This window comes from Gymnoscopelus braueri (genome assembly GCF_963280865.1).
Source record: "Gymnoscopelus braueri genome assembly, chromosome: 22".
Taxonomy (NCBI): domain Eukaryota; kingdom Metazoa; phylum Chordata; class Actinopteri; order Myctophiformes; family Myctophidae; genus Gymnoscopelus; species Gymnoscopelus braueri.
In genome coordinates this window covers 26,711,450-26,728,550 of record NC_137624.1, presented here as the reverse complement: position 1 = coordinate 26,728,550, position 17,101 = coordinate 26,711,450, and the positions used below count along the sequence as shown (strand labels likewise).

Sequence of the window (17,101 nt, the reverse complement as noted above, 5' to 3'; positions counted from 1 at the left end):
ACAAGCACTTGGAATTGTAGGAGTTGAGGCATTACATTTAGTTTGACTCGGTTCCACAGATAAATACTGTGAAAATAGCAGATCTATACGGAGCCCCTTAGGGGACATTACTAGGTAGATTGTTTTAAGGGTAGGTACATTATTTTAAGAGCTAGGTAGATTGTTTTAAGGGTAGGTACATTATTTTAAGAGCTGGTGGTTTATGTTTTCTGGTATGGAAAAAAAAAACAGGCTATAACATTTTTTTTGAGGGATGAGTTTTTTTTTTTGAGGGATGAGTTTTTTTTTTTGAGGGATGAGTTTTTTTTTTTGAGGGATGAGTTTTTTTTTTTTGAGGGATGAGTTTTTTTTTTTTGAGGGATGAGTTTTTTTTTTTGAAGGATGAGTTTTTTTTTTTGAGGGATGAGTTTTTTTTTTTTGAGGGATGAGTTTTTTTTTTTTGAGGGATGAGTTTATTTTTTTGAGGGATGAGTTTTTTTTTTTTGAGGGGTGAGTTTTTTTTTTTTTTGAGGGATGAGTTTTTTTTTTAAAAGAGGGATGAGTTTTTTTTTTTTAGGAGGGATGAGTTTTTTTTTTAAAAGAGGGATGAGTTTTTTTTTTAGGAGGGATGAGTTTTTTTTTTAAGAGGGATGAGTTTTTTTTTTAGGTTAGTTTTTTTTTTCATGCATGACATAAAAAAAAAACTTTGAAAAAAAAAAAAAAACTTGGACCAAAAAAAAATATTATACCTATCTTGAAAATAAAACCTCTCCTTTTCAAAGTCGCTATTTATAGCATTTATAGCACTATAAATAGCATTTTATTTTATTTTGAAGGACAGGCCGTCCGTCAAAGGAGTTCCGGGTAAGTACGTCCCTTCCTCTTTGACCAAACTTGGTCACCGGACTTTCCACTCTCCACCACGGAGGAAATAGCTGGTCAGCTAACGTTTACTTGTTTACAAGGAAATTATTGTAAGTGATAATATGCTCTCATTAATCTACCGCTATCTGGGATAATGAATGAATGCTTGTGTACAGCTTGCTTACTAACGTTAGCCATTATGCTAGCTAACGCTAACATTAGCACCGTTAGCTCCATGGGTAGCACCCAGCTAGCACTGGCACTCAACGCCAAACCCACTACGTTAATGTACGTTGCCGATCATATTTATGTTGTATATGGAGTGCAGCGTTTCAAAGTGATTTAATTCTAGGGAAAGAATGTCATCATATTGGCTAGCAGCTGACAGGCGCAAGCTAGCATAGCTGAGCTATTGTATACGTTCGTGTTCTATCACATACATAACGTTGACATCGAAAATAGCAGATCTATAAGTTCACAACATGTTGCGTCCGCGACGCGCTGTGAGCTTGTAGATCTGCTATTTTTGGGGCCGACAACGTTGTGCGATGTAGCATATACCTACTGTAGCTTATTGAGGTGTTGTTGCTATTCTGTACTGTACTTGTAGCTTAATGAGGTGCTGTTGCTATACTCTACTGTACATGTAGCTTAATGAGGTGTTGTTGCTATACTCTACTGTACATGTAGCTTAATGTGGTGTTGTTGCTATACTGTACTGTACATGTAGCTTAATGAGGTTGTTGCTATGATACTTAACATTATTATTATAATGATGTACCGTGCATGTTCACATCATGTATACTTTACATTATTATTATTATTATTATTATTATTATTATTATTATTATGTACTGTGCATGTTCACATCATGTATACTTAACATTATTATTATAATGATGTACCGTGCATGGTCACATCATGTATACTTAACATTACTTGAGACCATTTTTCTTTTTTTACATGTTGGACAAAATAGCCAATTTTACATACATGTGTTTGGTGAGGTGGAATGCTGTGCGACGAATGGGAAAAGTTAGAGGACGACAGGATTAAAAAGTTGCACTCATCTTAGCTAGGTTGAAGGACAAATCCTCACATACTGTACATTCAGCAGTATTAGGGATGTGTTGTAAACACATTGATTAAAATAAATTAATAAATGGAGTGTAATTGTTTTGTATTTGGCCACCACTGCAGACTGCAGATGGGACAAATTCAATCCAAGCCATAATCAAAGAGTTGCCGCATCTAGTGGACACTCAAGGCATGGTGAGCTTACATCTCACAGAATAAGTTTAGTACAGACTAAATCGATTATTGTTTGTGCCTTACACATTTTTTTGTCTTTACCTGTCTGTAGATTTCTCATGATTTTCGATGTTAAATCCTGAGTGTACTGGGAGATGAACCCTGAATTCTCCGCGAAGATCACTCACATGGCCGGCCAGGAAGGAGAAGACGGGTGACCTTTGCGTCAACATACAGTAGATTTGCTCTCAGCAGGTATTCACATAGAGCTCACATATTCCGGGAGCAGTATGGGTTAGCGCCCCAGCCTTGGTCTCCAGCCTTGGTCTTCCGTGAGGAAGAAGCCCAACAAACAGTTGGATCATGCAGACACATTTTTTTGTAATATAGCCTAATATATAAGTTGGCATAAGATATTGATAGCTAATTGCAGTGACATTATTTTAATGCTGTTTAAGGGAAGGCATGTGTGTTCCACCTACATGTGCATTCACACTCATGTTCAGTAACTTTGGACTCAGACTCAGTTAATGTGGACTCTATTTGGACTTGAGCACTGCTGGGGAATTGACTCCACCTAGACTCCAGATATAGTGACTTGACTACAGCACTGGAGCTTTGGAGTTCAATTTAACCTGTTGTATCAACTTGTAATAATCTTGTTCTTTCCTCTCTTTTCTTTTCTTCTTCAGCCTGTGACAAACCTGGTGCAGTAAATGACCGCAGCAACCACAGAGTATCCATATGTTTTTATGCTAGGGGAGGGGCATCAGTGTTCCCAAGCTTATGTGATAATAAATGGGGCGGCCTTGGCGCACCCATCTCTTTTGGGTGATGGGTGTTTTAATGGAGTTGGTACAATGTATGTTCAGGAGGAAGACTATGCCTTCAAGCTATGAGATTGTTACTAACCTTGCCCCTCACTCTACTCCCATGATCTATTTCCATTCCTAGCTCACTCTCTAGGTTACAAGCTTGATCGATCACCATGGTAACTGAGTCAACTCCGCCCTCGATTTATCTGCCATGGTAACCGATCACAGCTCCACCCTTGCCACTCACAAGCCAATCCGCGATTGGACCGTGATATCACTCAAAAAGGCATTAAGAGAGAAGAGCGTCGCTTTTTCCAGCACCGCAAACAAAGGACAACTTTTTCATCTTTACACCACAGCAGCGAGAGTTTCCTCTTCTCCAGCGGGACCTTCACAGGCGCGCCATGATGACGTCAGACAGCCGGCACGGGGTCCATCTACCAGCAGACACGACGGCAGCAGAGCGGACACTACAACGCCCGCTCGAAACACACGTTCATCAGGTGAGCCTGTGTTGTTTCCTATTAATGCAAACCATCCACCAGCATTGTCCATAATTACACAAGATATTCGCCAATCGAATTCATCTCCACCTACAGGTCGCACTCTGCTGAGCCGCCTCAGACCCCCAACTCAAGCAGAGGAGACCAGGCTTGTTCCCACTACCCCCATGCATCTCCCTCCACCCCCTGTGCCTGCTCCCCTCCCCTCCTTCCCTACCTTTAATCCTCTTTCCCCCATCCCTTCCCCCTCTTACCAAAACCCTCTGCAAAGGTTTTCACCCCCGTCAATGCAGGCTTCACTGTCATCCCACCCCCCTGCACAATCATCCAACTTCCCCCACACTTCTGTCTCTTTTTCTGTTTCCGTCCCCGAGGCCGCTAGCCAGCCCAACACCCAGATGGCTATCGCACGGGGCCGGCTAGCACCTTCACCCCCCACTCAGGTGCCCCCCCAAACAGCCATCGGCATCCTGAGCAACTTAACTCTCTCTTCTTTCCCTCCCTCCCCCGCCCTTGTGTTTCCAACCCCCCCCTTTTCTCTCTCCTCCGCAGTCGCAGCCCAGGTGCCACTGAACGCGCTGGCCCTCAACCCACAACCCATATCCAACCACCTCCGTCAACAAATCATCCAGGGTATGGACATCGACCTCTCTGCAATTCTAAAACCATCCACCCACACCTTCCAACCCCGGACAGTCGACTGCGGAGGCATCTCGATCACCCTCCGAGACCTTTCATCCACTGCCCCACCCCACAACACCCTCACCTGCACCAAATTCACCCTAGCCTTCTCAATTTTCAGAAATGTCATCTGCTCCCTATTCCCCCACAGAAGGCAAGAGCTAGACGACTACCTTTCCCTAATCATGGACATGGCAGTGCGGTTTGGTGGCACCTTATTTTATGAATACCATCGGCAGTTCGCAGCGAGGGCGGCTGCCCGTATCCAACAGTGGAACCTCGCTACCTACTGGGGAGCGCTGGACATAGAACTTTACAGCCGGCTGTTCACAGGCAGCGCCGCCATAGCATGCAACATCTGCGGCTGCCCCTCCCACCCCACCACCGACTGCGTGCTCACCGCACACCAGCCTGCACCTGTAGCCCAACCTAAAAGAGAGCCAGCAGCCCCAGTTCATTATTACAATCGCCCCACCCCATTCTCCATCCCTCCATCAGTCCCCGCCCTCATGGGAATAGGAACACAACAGTACCAGCCAGGCCGGGACAAGCGATCCAAACCCGGCCGCCCCATCGCCCAACCAGCCTCCTCTCAAGCCACGGACAAGCGTGGCAGGAAGATTATGTTTGTAGGCTCCCGCATGCTATGCAATAATTTCAACGATGCAGGATGCGACTCATCATTTTGCAAGCTCCTGCACGTATGCACCTACTGCGGAGGAGCCCATGCCCGCCACATGCCCCCACAACCCAACCAAACCTTCCAAAAGTTGACTGTCGCACCATCTGGCCACCCCCATTAACATCCCTGCCCTGGCCAAGGAGCTCGCATTCCACCCAGACCCCACATTCGTCCATTTTTTCATTGACGGTCTCAATCATGGTTTTTCACCCGGCCTCATCACACTTCCCGATCATTCCCACTCTTGCAATAACCTCCAGTCCGCACTAACAGAACCTGAAATCGTCACCACCCTGCTTGAGAAAGAAGTCAAGCAAGGGTTCATGATCGGTCCGTTCGATTCCCCCCCATTCCCCATCTACCGCATCAGCCCAATAGGAGTGGCCACTAGGAAGTATTCAGGGAAGAAAAGATTAATTATCGATCTATCTTCCCCACACGGTTCATCCATCCCCAGTATTAATAGCCTCATCCCCAGTGCAGATTTCACACTTCATTATTCAACCGTTGATCATGCCATTGCCCTGATCCGGCTGCCTGGCTATCAAAAGCCAACATCACGTCTGCCTTCAAAGTCCTCCACCTCCACCCAGACTCATGGCACCTTTTCGGCGTCTGCTGGCAGTCAAAATTTTATTTTGCAGTAATTTGGCTGTAAAAGTAGCCCAAAACTTTTCGACAATCTCTCAGAGCTCCTTTGCTGGATATTAAGCAACAATTACCGCATCCCGCACCTAGTCCATCTCCTGGATGACTTCCTCACAGTCGACCCCCCATCAGCCCCCCCCGCACGCAGTATCACGTGCCTCAAGACCGCTTTTGCGGCACTCGGAGTTCCCCTGGCCGATGAAAAAACAGTAGGTCCATTTTAAAAAATTGAATTCTTAGGAATCAATTTGGACTCCATCTCCAGGGTCCCCACGGTCATGAAATTCCTGGAAATATTTTGAAATTGAAAAAAAAAATATCCAGTACTGGAAAAGTTTGGGAATTGATCAAAGGTCCTGGAATGTATCAAGGGTCCTGGAAAAATATTTGGCTATGCATTGTTTTTGGCTATTGATTTTGTTAATACAAAACATTTTCATAAACATGTATAACATTACACGAAATATGTAACATAAGTAGTTTTTCGCCGAACGGGCTGTGTGATGGCATATATTATTTAAATAAAATAAGTCATACGGATGCCATAATGAGTCTTCCAGTGAGCTATGCCCTAATTTTGCACGAAATTTTGAATGAAATTGTACTATTCTATATTCTATGCTTTATTTTTGCTACACTGCCTATCTTTGGGCATTCTACATAGGAGTAAGAGACACATTATTGCGCTGAATGATTGTTATATAGGCCTGGAAATTGGGCTAAATATTCTGGAAAAGTTTTGGAAAAGTTTTGGAAATTCATTGCTAAAAATGTGTGGGGACCCTGCATCTCATTTCAAGCCTCACTCCCTACAGAGAAACTAGACCGTATTACACTACTCATTTCCAATTTTCTACAAATCACATCCTGCACCAAGCAGCAACTACTTCAGTTACTAGGTCACCTCAATTTCGCCACTAGAATCATCCCACAAGGCCGTTCATTTATTTCCCACCTCCTCCACCTCGCTGCATCCGTGCTATCCCTCCACCATCATATCATGTTAGACCTAGAATGCCGCTCAGAGCTTAGGCTCTGGCACCTCCTGTTATCCAACTGGAATGGCATTTCTTTTTTCTACAACGATTTCCACTCCTCACCAGAGGATTTGCAATTATACACCGATGCAGCGCCCTCTGTAGGTTTCGGGGGTTACTACAGAGGGAGATGGTTTGCAGATAATTGGCCCTTAGATTTTGTTTCCCCCCCGTTCGACACCGCCCACTCTTCAGCTTTGTTCGAATTATATCCAATCATTGTCGCGGCCTCTCTTTGGGGCCATGAATGGACCAGCCGCTCTGTTCTCATACACTCCGATAACCAGTCCACAGTCCACATCATCAATAAAGGTCGGTCAGCATCACTACCCATCATGGCTCTTCTCAGGCGTCTAACATGGCTCTCAGTCACCAATAACTTCATAATCCGAGCAGCCCATGTCCCAGGTTACCACAACACGGTAGCTGATTCACTCTCACGTTTCTCCTTCCAAAGATTCAGAGCCTTGGCACCATCCGCAGACCTCCACCCGACTCCAGTTCCTTCATTTTCCGAGATGACCTTCCCATAAACCATTCTCTCCATAACCTGGTATCCATCTCCCAAAATCACATCCTGCAAGGTATAGCTCCCTCCACACTCTCCTCCTACTGGACAGCTTGGAACAATTTCCAATCCTTTATCTCTACAGCCTGCCATTTCCGTCTCTGGACCTCGTTACACTCACCTCCTACATCAGCTACAGCCATTCTTCTCGGGCCATGCATCCACCAACCATCCGCGTCTATCTATCAGGTATACATTTTATTACTAAGCTCCTAACAGGAGCACCTCACCCCTTTGCCCAGCACTCACACGTCACCCTGCTCCTTTAGAGCCTGAGAAGGAACAAGCCACGTAATCCTCCAGGCCGCCAACCTATTACCTCTGATGTTCTCGCAGGATGCATCAACATACTCCGCTCTGGCTATGTAAACCCATCTGTAGACTCCACACTGGAAGCAATGTTTCTCTTAGCTTTCTTTGGGTTTCTAAGATGTTCAGAATTCACTACCTCTAATTCTACATTCATTCCTCACTACCATCCCTGTTTATCTGATCTGACCATTCCAGATTCCTCCACACTAGTATTCTTGCTAAAACATAGCAAAACAGACCAATTCGGCAGAACAACGCCAATTTACATGTTTAAACTCAACTCCTACCTCAGCCCTTACGAACCCTTGGTCCATCACCTCCATACCAGGCACTCCTCCCACGCCTCTCCTTCCGACCCGTTATTTACCACTGATACCGGTTCAGTCGCGACCCGTCACTGGTTCCTCTACCACCTCCGGCAAGTTCTGACCAAGGCCGGATATCCCGCAGGTAACTTCTCCGGCCATTCGTTCCGAATCGGTGCTGCTTCTTCTGCATCTAGAAGAGGCATCACCGACCACACCGTCCAACTCCTAGGGCGTTGGACTTCCCAAGCATACCACACTTACATTAGAACCAATGTCCAAGACCTCAGGAACGCCCACACATCCATGGTCCAGTAAATGTTCTAATTAATGTCTGACTAATTATGCTTTCTCTTTTGGGGTCTCGAGTGATGGTGCGTCCACAGATTACTGCCAAGACGGACACCTATCTCCTCAGACCCTCTCCATTCCCCTGGAGCCCCATGGTTATGCCTCCCCCCTCTCTGGGCTTCACGCGCCCTTCCACCCCTCATCAGGGCTACGCCCTTCCTCCCCCACCAGGGCTACGCCCTTCCTCCCCCACCAGGGCTTTGCCCTTCCCTCCCCCAGGGCCGCGCCCCCACTGGGCCCCGTCCTTCATCCCTCCCCAGGGCTACGACGCCCTCCGTCCCACACTCCCATTTGCGCCCCTTATCCAGGCTTCACATGCCCCTTCATCCCCACCTCCCCTTCCTCTGTTCTCACTCCCTCAAGCTCACCTCACCCTAGCCATCCTCTCACCATCCTCACACCTTACATCCTTCACTTACCCTCCTCACTAGATAAATCGTACCCCTTGTCTTCACTTCCTCATCCTCACCCCCTTCCTCATCACCTCCCTGTCTACACATCATCTCCTCCTCCATCTCCACTCCTACATCCCCACCCCTAAAGCCTCCCTTCCTCCCCCCCCCCTTCCTTCCCTTCCCTTCCTTCCCTCCATCTCCTAATCCATGCATAACCAATTCCTTTCCTGACAGGTCCATCTCCTTCTTTTCTAAATAAAGAATGTTAAACAATGTTTGGTTTGAAGGCGTGGTCTGTACTCGTGAAAAGCATTTTATGTCTTCGATCTCAATTTCCCTGAAACCATGTTCCCAGGTTTGGGAGTTCATTCAGACTTTCATCTTTGACATCCCAGGAAGCGAATCCAATGCAGTTAAATTAATGAGATCTCAACTTGCTGTTATGTAGGATGACATTTTGTTAAGGTGCATGGAAGGAGCTAGTAGGCTTCCAAGATTTCAAAAATGGGTTACCCCCCACACCCCTGTTCAATGGTTCAAGTCATCCTGATGATAGTAAAGTACACTAGCTTCCAAGAGTTACCCCCCTCCAATGGTTTGAGTCTTTGTCATGTAAGCTAAGTATACTTCAAGTGCAAACGAAAAAAGTTTTTTAATTGGTCAATATTTTTTTGCCAAAGGCTTTCTGTTAGCAACATGAATGTGGGAATGTATGTCAGCATAGCATGAGATAAATGCAACATTTAGCATGTAATGACTTATGTAATGAACTAAGATATAGATGTTTTGTGGGGTAATACTATTCAACAGAGTTCAACGTGACATAAGCAATTGATAATGTAGGAAACAGCAGTCATGAACATGGCAAAGCACAAATGTCTATTTGTAATTCTTGTATGCACTTTTAATTTAAGCTGTCATTTATATCAGTGTGTATGTATATGTGTATAAATATATATGTGTGTGTGTGTGTGTATATATATGTACACACACACACACACACACACACACACACACACACACACACACACACACACACACAGGACACGGTGCCAAGGTTACAACCTGACCTGACCATGTCTACAGCCAGCCATCTAAGAGGGCTTGAACAACACACCCAAAATGATGACACAGTGATGATGTGATGACACAGTTATTGCTGATGTATACATTTCTGCAAAGAGTGGCAAATAAAGACCCTGATTTTGTAGGCTATACGTGTTATTTCATGTACTTAACATGATTCTGTAGGCTACATGGTTGTTGTGATGATGAGGAGTTAAAGTGACCTATCTATTTGATGTATTTCAATAACTTCAATGACAACAGCTGTACCTGAGCATGTCAATGAATTAGAAAGATGACCCAAGACGACTCACCTCTGTGCATTCACATGCCATTTGAGGTACTTAATAGCTGCAATAGCAGAACATGACCCAAGATGATGAGACGATGATTAGCATGTTAATTAATTAGAAAGATGATTGTTAGAGTGAATCACCTCTCTTTCACTTGTAGAAGTTGGAAGTAAGTATAGAAGTAACTTATTTTTGATCAAAGTAGTTTTTCAATTCTGTAATCTCATTCACATAATATGGGCTCCAGCAGTAGTTAAATATGGTTATACTGTATACATGCATGCATGTATGTTTTTATTCTTTTTTAATTGGTAGATGTGATTCTATAAATAGGCGAAGCTCTCTATAAGCCTATCTAGTTTTAGTTCTCCAATAGCTGCAATAGCAGAAGCATGAGGCATGTTAATGAATTAGAAAGATGGGGGCATTATATAGGGTATTTCGTCCCGGATAGAGAATTAGTCAAAGTTCCTAAGTTGTTCCCTGGGGTCATATTAGCCAAGAACAGTTGAGATATTCTCTCCTAAATTAAGTGCATACATATCTTAGCCAGGTCGTAGACTAAGCTGAGCACCGGCCGCCACGGAGAGCCCCGTGGACCCCCGGCCGCCACGGGGACCCCCGTGGACCCCTGGCCGGTCCACGGGGACCTCGGTGGAACCCCGGCCGCCACCCCCGCCACGGGGACCCCTGTGGACCCCCGGCCGTTGAAAATAAAAACTTTGAAGATGAAACAATACTTGGGAAAAAAAATAAAAAATTAACTAAAAAATGAAAAAGAAAAATTTGTATTGAAAAAAAAAATCTCCTTTTGAAAAACTCATCCCTCAAAAAAAAAAAATCATCCCTCAAAAAAAAAAAACTCAACCCTCAAAAAAAATAACTCATCCCTCAAAAAAAAAAACTCATCCCTCAAAAAAAAAACTCATCCCTCAAAAAAAAAAACTCATCCCTCAAAAAAAAAAACTCATCCCTCAAAAAAAAAAACTCATCCCTCAAAAAAAAAAACTCATCCCTCAAAAAAAAAAACTCATCCCTCAAAAAAAAAAACTCATCCCTCAAAAAAAAAAACTCATCCCTCAAAAAAAAAAACTCATCCCTCAAAAAAAAAAAACTCATCCCTCAAAAAAAAAAACTCATCCCTCAAAAAAAAAACTCATCCCTCAAAAAAAAAAACTCATCCCTCAAAAAAAAAAACTCATCCCTCAAAAAAAAAAACTCATCCCTCAAAAAAAAAAACTCACCCCTCAAAAAAAAAAAATCATCCCTCAAAAAAAAAAACATCCCTCAAAAAAAAAAACTCATCCCTCAAAAAAAAAAACTCATCCCTCAAAAAAAAACTCATCCCTCAAAAAAAAAAACGTAGCCCTCAAAAAAAAAAACTCATCCCTCAAAAAAAAAAACTCATCCCTCAAAAAAAATGTTATAGCCTATGTTTTTTTTTTCCATACCAGAAAACATAAACCACCAGCTCTTAAAATAATGTACCTACCCTTAAAACAATCTACCTAGCTCTTAAAATAATGTACCTACCCTTAAAACAATCTACCTAGTAATGTTCCCTAAGGGGCTCCGTAGATCTACAAGCTCACAACGTGAGCTTGTAGAGAATTTTGCCTAATTCTATTATATATTATATTATTTGACAATTTGGCCATTGTTTTACCAGTTTTTAGTATAGTTATAGTAGTAATTATATAGTAAAAGTAGTAATAGTATAGTTGGTTGATTTTGATGCAGTAATGGTCATTTTAATTTTTTTTCATATTTTTTGACGTATTAACTCATTCAGTGCCAAAAATATTTCTGGCTATATCACCCCTGTGCCAAGGCCAAAAATACATTGTAAAAAAAAAGTGCTTAGGAGCCGAGATACAGCCTTTTTCAGTAAAAAGTTAAACAAGAAGTGAATGGAGCAGCAAATCTTCAAATCATCATATCTTGGGTTCTGAACCTTTTTTTTCAAAAAAAAAAAAAAAAAAAAAAAAAAGAGTTTTTTTTGAGTTTTTTTTTTTTTTTTTTTTTTTTTTTTTCATGACGTCTCAGACGTCATTGGCACTCTGGGCTTATGAAAAACGTGACGTCTGCGACGTCATTGGCACTCAATGAGTTAAAAAGGCCTTAAAAGTCCTTAAATTGTCACTTCACTGTCATCCAGGGATCCCCCGAAAATCATGTGGGGACCCCCCCCCTTGCGCTACCCACATGATTTTCGTGTTCTAGGCTACTCTTGACATGTCTAGGGCCTCTTTTGCAGTATGTGGGACGCTCAATGTGAGAATACTCCACTCGTAAAATTCATGCTAAACTGTAACGGGTGCCCCAGGGCTCCATCTTAGGAGCAATTATCCCTTCCTTATACAGTATGCTTTCTCTTAAGACGCGTGATTCGAAAGCACAATGTGACTTTCCATTTTTTTACGGGCAATGCACAGCTATACTGTAGTTCAGATATTAACACTTGAACCCTATAGCCTCCCTATTCTGGGGCTCAACATTCTAGATACTATAGCAAATCTACAAGCTCACAACGTGTTGCAACGTGTTTAGATTGACAAAAACAGGAGGGGGGCTAGTTTGGAGCCCTTGGGAATCCGGTCATAGGGTTTACATACTGTACGCGGTTAAAATCGGCCTCATATTAAGGGCTGAATGATGCATATTTAATGAAAATTAAGTATTCTTTCTGACGACATTAAGCCCTATATGGCAGACGTGTGTGTGTGTGTGTGTGTGTGTGTGTGTGTGTGTGTGTGTGTGTGTGTGTGTGTGTGTGTGTGTGTGTGTGTGTGTGTGTGTGTGTGTGTGTGTGTGTGTGTGTGTGTGTGGCAGACGTGTGTGTGTGTTCTTTTTTATATTTACATTTTCAGCCTCTGTATCAGGTAGACACATGAAATAAAAAAGCATTTGACAGCTTAAACCATTGGCTATTACTGAAAAATGATTTTCATTTGACCCAATGTTAAAAAATTGCCAAAGAAAAACAAAATTATACATTTTACGAGTAGCTTTTTATCTTAATTTTTTTTTGTATTGATTTTTTATCATCATTAGGGCGAATGAAAGCGATTTTCAGTGAAAGCCAAAGGGTTAAGGTCTAAGAAATGTTTTTCTTTATTTCATGTTCCCATCTGCTACAGAGGCTGAGAAATGAATATTTTAGTGAACATTGACAATTCTGTGAAGTTTCTTTTCCAGAAAATGGGTTACGAATGTGCAGTCTGTGTTGTAAAGTGATCTAATGTCACATTTCTCAAATCTTCAGCATCAAACACACAGCTACTTTACTGTGTGTGTGTGTGTGTGTGTGTGTGTGTGTGTGTGTGTGTGTGTGTGCGCGCGCGCGTGTGTGTGCGTGTTAATCTCATAATCCACAATCGGCACCAAATGACTTGTGCTCACTGCCAGTAAGTCAACTGTACCTCCACACATTTTTACGGTGTGGCTCGGCAAGAGGCTAGCTGTGTGTAAGGGCTGTGTTGCTGACCTCTAATACGTCAATATCAAGTCCATGAAGCCTTTTATCCTTATTGTATTGCTCAGTTAGTTTTATAGATATGCTGTACCTCTAGTCAATGGTGATTCGTTCACTTGGGTAGTCCCCTTTTGACTCTCATTGCTCTTTCCTATTGGCTTTAGAAAGGAAATATCTAGAGAGAGAGAGAGAGACAGAGAGAGAGAGCTAAAGCTTCTATTTGTGTGTGTGTAGTGTAACAGAGATCGGTGTGCTCGGGTGGCATCGTGTGTCATTTGTGAACCAAACCTCAGCACAACACCTCTGCGCCTCAGAATACTATTACAATGGCTCTCTGCTATTTCCCGCTCAACCCCGAGCATGGATATGAAGCCAGGCACACTTGGGGCAGGTACAACAACCTAATTACCTTTAATTAGTCCATAATGGAGGACAGGAGCCAAGGTGCGAGCCACTATAAGCCAGTCGTCTTCTTCTGCTGCGAGCGGCACCATATGTGTGGTTCCCGAGCCCGGTGTCTTTTTTTGTTTGTTTCTTTTTCTTGCATATGGGGAATTTAATTGTACTGGGACCTCTTCATAGAAAGTGTCTTGTTGGCACGGTGCCCATGCATTGTTCTCACGCCTGGCAGCGTTGTGCCCAGATCTCAACAGGCCACCTAGCACATGGCCGGTTGCCGGGGGTGGCACTTGTAGGGCTGTGTACGTGCTGCTGTCCTCGTGACACCGTTTGCTACACAGTACAAATCCCCAGCGTTAATGTTAAAAGTGTTCATTTTACAGGTCCATTTGGTTCCATTCGTCCATTTGGAGTTTAGAGTGCAGTACTCCAGTCCTGCTGTGTATTTTAACTCTTTATAGACCGGGAACGCATCTGTGTGTCATTTTTAGATTTCTTCGGGCTATTCAAAAATAGCAGATATACAAGCTCATAGCGTGGCACCGAGTGCCGCGCTACGAGCTTGTAGATCTGCTATTTTTGAAAAATCATGAAAAGTTGTGCAAATATTTGATTTTTTTTTCTTTTTTTTGGCTGACATTTGTAACTCAAATCTTTGCTTCTGGGGGTTCCTGGAACTAAATATTTTACAAATGTTCGCTTTGAAAAATATATAATCCAAGATTTTGCCACGAATTTTCAAGATTTTTCAAAAATAGCAGATCTTCAAGCTCATAGCGCGGCACTCGGTGCCACGCTATGAGCTTGTAGATCTGCTATTTTTGAATAGCCAAAGAAATCTAAAAATGACACACAGATGCGTTCCCGGTGTATGACGAATAGCAAAAATAGCTGATCGACAAGCTCACAACGCGTCATCATAATGTCACACATTTAAACTTGTCAAGCATGTTGACCTGTTCTCGTTAATTGCCGATGTCATGGAGAAATACACTTTTCTATCCACAATGCTAATATTATGTAGCAGTGACGCCCCTGATTGGTGTAGCTCGTGTTACCATGGAAACTTTACAGCCAACAACACGTGACCTTTTTTGTACGTGCGAATGTCACGTGAGCTTCTACAGGTCACTGTTGAGGTCTACTGCATACAGTATAGGGAAGGTGATCATCCCAAAGCTTTAATTATTAATTAAAAACCTTTTATGCACATATTCCCATATCCCATTTTTAAAAGACATTACATTATTTGATTTATTGCACCATGATTAAAATGCAGATTTAAATGGTCATTATTCACCTCTGAGTTCAAAATGAGCTTGTAAATAAATAAGGTGTAAGTTATTGTTAATTTAACCTGAACTCGTACATACATAAATATAATTATCTTTGATACAAGACTACAGCTCAGGATTTGCACGTTATTCTCTGCTTTAGATTTTATTAGATTAAATAGTTGAAAGAAAATACTAGTTAAAACCGTGTTTCATGTTTAATACCAAGGATGAATTTTAAGTTATTTCAATACAGTAAAATCTTAACTTTCAGAAGTATGTTTTTAATTATGTGCACTGTTAATGATAACCTTGGTTTAGCTGAAAAGATAAGAACTGTGTCTCAGATATCTGGTTTTGGCCAATATATATATACTGTATTACATTTTAGTACATGGCATACAGGCCAGTTGATTGATTGATTGAATGCTTTATTGACAGTTTGTAAAAAAAAGTACAGTGGTACAGATTTACAAAGGACGCTAAAGGGATAATCCCAAAAAGCCCAGGGCTTATTTCCATTGAGGTCCTGTGTAGTGTGTATTCAATTCATCAAGGATAATTTGAATAACATTGTTGTACATGACTGTTGTGTATGATCATTTCTGAATTTTGGAGTTTACTCTATATAACTTTTTAAAAACGATTTAAAGTTCTGGTGTTTTGATAATTGAAGGTCTACCTGTTTTGTTGTGTTTTGTTTTTAATACACATTTCCTGCTGTGATGTGAGTGTCCATGCCTCGGCCTCATAAAGGCAGAGGCATGGGGACCCTGCAAGCATTCCAGGCAAGTGCCCTCCAGACCCTCATATCCTGTTCTGTCGTAGCAGTCCAGGCACCAACATATTATTTGAAGTCATCAGCTACCTCAAGCTGCTACTTTTCCATTAAGAGTCATCTTTTCCCAACTCTAGCCTTTTAGTTTCTGAATCCTGCAAAATGGAGAAGGTTATTTCTTCTTATCTGTTAGGTGGAACTACGGAATGATCAGCTGAGCGTGAAAAAGCTAAACTCGAGCTATAAATGGCATGGCAGAAGTAGGCATGCCACGGTTAATGTGGTACATTTTTGGTGCATAGTTACAAGAGGTGGCAATTCCTTGTTAGAGCACCCACAGATGTTACCGTTAATTTAACACTTAACTTGGTATTAGGCACCCTGTTGTGAGTGTTATTTTTCATTAGCACAACACATTTTCCTAGCTGCGACTGCCAGCATTTTTCTGGCAAGGGGGCTTGTGGATATTTAAAAGTAAAGAGCTTATATTGTGTATATATTAGACATATCTATGGGGCAGATAAATATTTAACCGGCTTTACACGTATTCATTGCGAATTAATGAAATATTAATGATATCCAGTGGTAAGCTGGGATCACAACTTAAAATCATTGTATTGGCTAGAGTAGATTTTCCTTAGAATGGGTAACAACACCTGAGCACTCTGATCAGCGCAATAATCCCGGTAATGCTGGGCAAGCTGAAAGCCTTTTCTGCTGGTAATAACATTGGAACAAAGTTTTTTTATCTTTCATTTCCTGAAAAGCAACGGTTTTGAACATGCAAGCATTCCTCCCGACCAGTGTTGCCAGATTCTGTGAGAGAAACAAGCAACCGGGTCTAGGAAAACCAGCCCAAAAGAAGCGACTATGTGTGTGTGTGTGCCACACTTTAATTAATATATACATCAGCTATTTGAAAATAGCAGATCTACCAGCTCACAACGCGTCGCGATGCGACGCGTTGTGAGCTTGTAGATCGGCTATTTTCAAATAAAATCTTTCGGGGAACTTATAATAAGCAGATCTGGCAACCCTCCTCCCAACAGCGACAATATAATAGAGAGGCAGGATACTGAGGGTTGGTTTTCCAGTCACCTGTCAGAATCAAACCAAGGATGTTGTCTTCATGTGCTTGAGACTATTATGGTTGTTGTGGTTCAATTTACAATTTAGGAGACGCTCTTAACTCCCCTGGAATCCCCTCGACCCCTGCGGGTCGCCCCCCCCCCCCCCCCCCCCCCCCCCCCCCACTCACCGGACCCCACTTTGAGAACCATTGACTTTATTTTACATGACATTCAGCGGAGCTTCACAAATCCCTCTGCGGCTTACAAGCAGTGGTCCTTTTAGTAAGCCTTTCTGACTATGCTGGTGAAAACAACAGTGCCACTATGATTGAGCTGTAGCCTTTCATTGCTCCCTG

At 42.6% G+C, this 17,101-nt stretch overlaps 2 protein-coding genes across 4 annotated transcripts in view; both read left to right on the top strand.

Annotated features, from left to right (window-relative positions):
• Positions 1 to 17,101, top strand: part of astn2 (astrotactin 2) — a gene marked incomplete at both ends in the record, with an annotated part of 625,858 nt that overhangs the window by 98,231 nt on the left and 510,526 nt on the right. The gene's annotated exons all lie outside the window — the stretch shown is intronic.
• LOC308078657 (uncharacterized protein) lies at positions 842 to 5,608 on the top strand. Of its 3 annotated transcripts, XM_080419922.1 has the most exons (4): positions 842 to 953; positions 2,044 to 2,115; positions 2,207 to 3,412; positions 3,965 to 5,608. In XM_080419922.1, exons 3-4 carry the CDS (start codon positions 3,121 to 3,123, stop codon positions 4,894 to 4,896), a joined length of 1,224 nt encoding a protein of 407 aa, XP_080276048.1. In that variant the 5' UTR covers positions 842 to 953; positions 2,044 to 2,115; positions 2,207 to 3,120; the 3' UTR covers positions 4,897 to 5,608. The 3 variants fall into 3 exon arrangements, with proteins under 3 accessions (XP_080276048.1, XP_080276046.1, XP_080276047.1); XM_080419920.1 differs by having other exon boundaries at positions 2,207 to 5,608; XM_080419921.1 differs by lacking the exon at positions 2,044 to 2,115 and having other exon boundaries at positions 873 to 953; positions 2,207 to 5,608.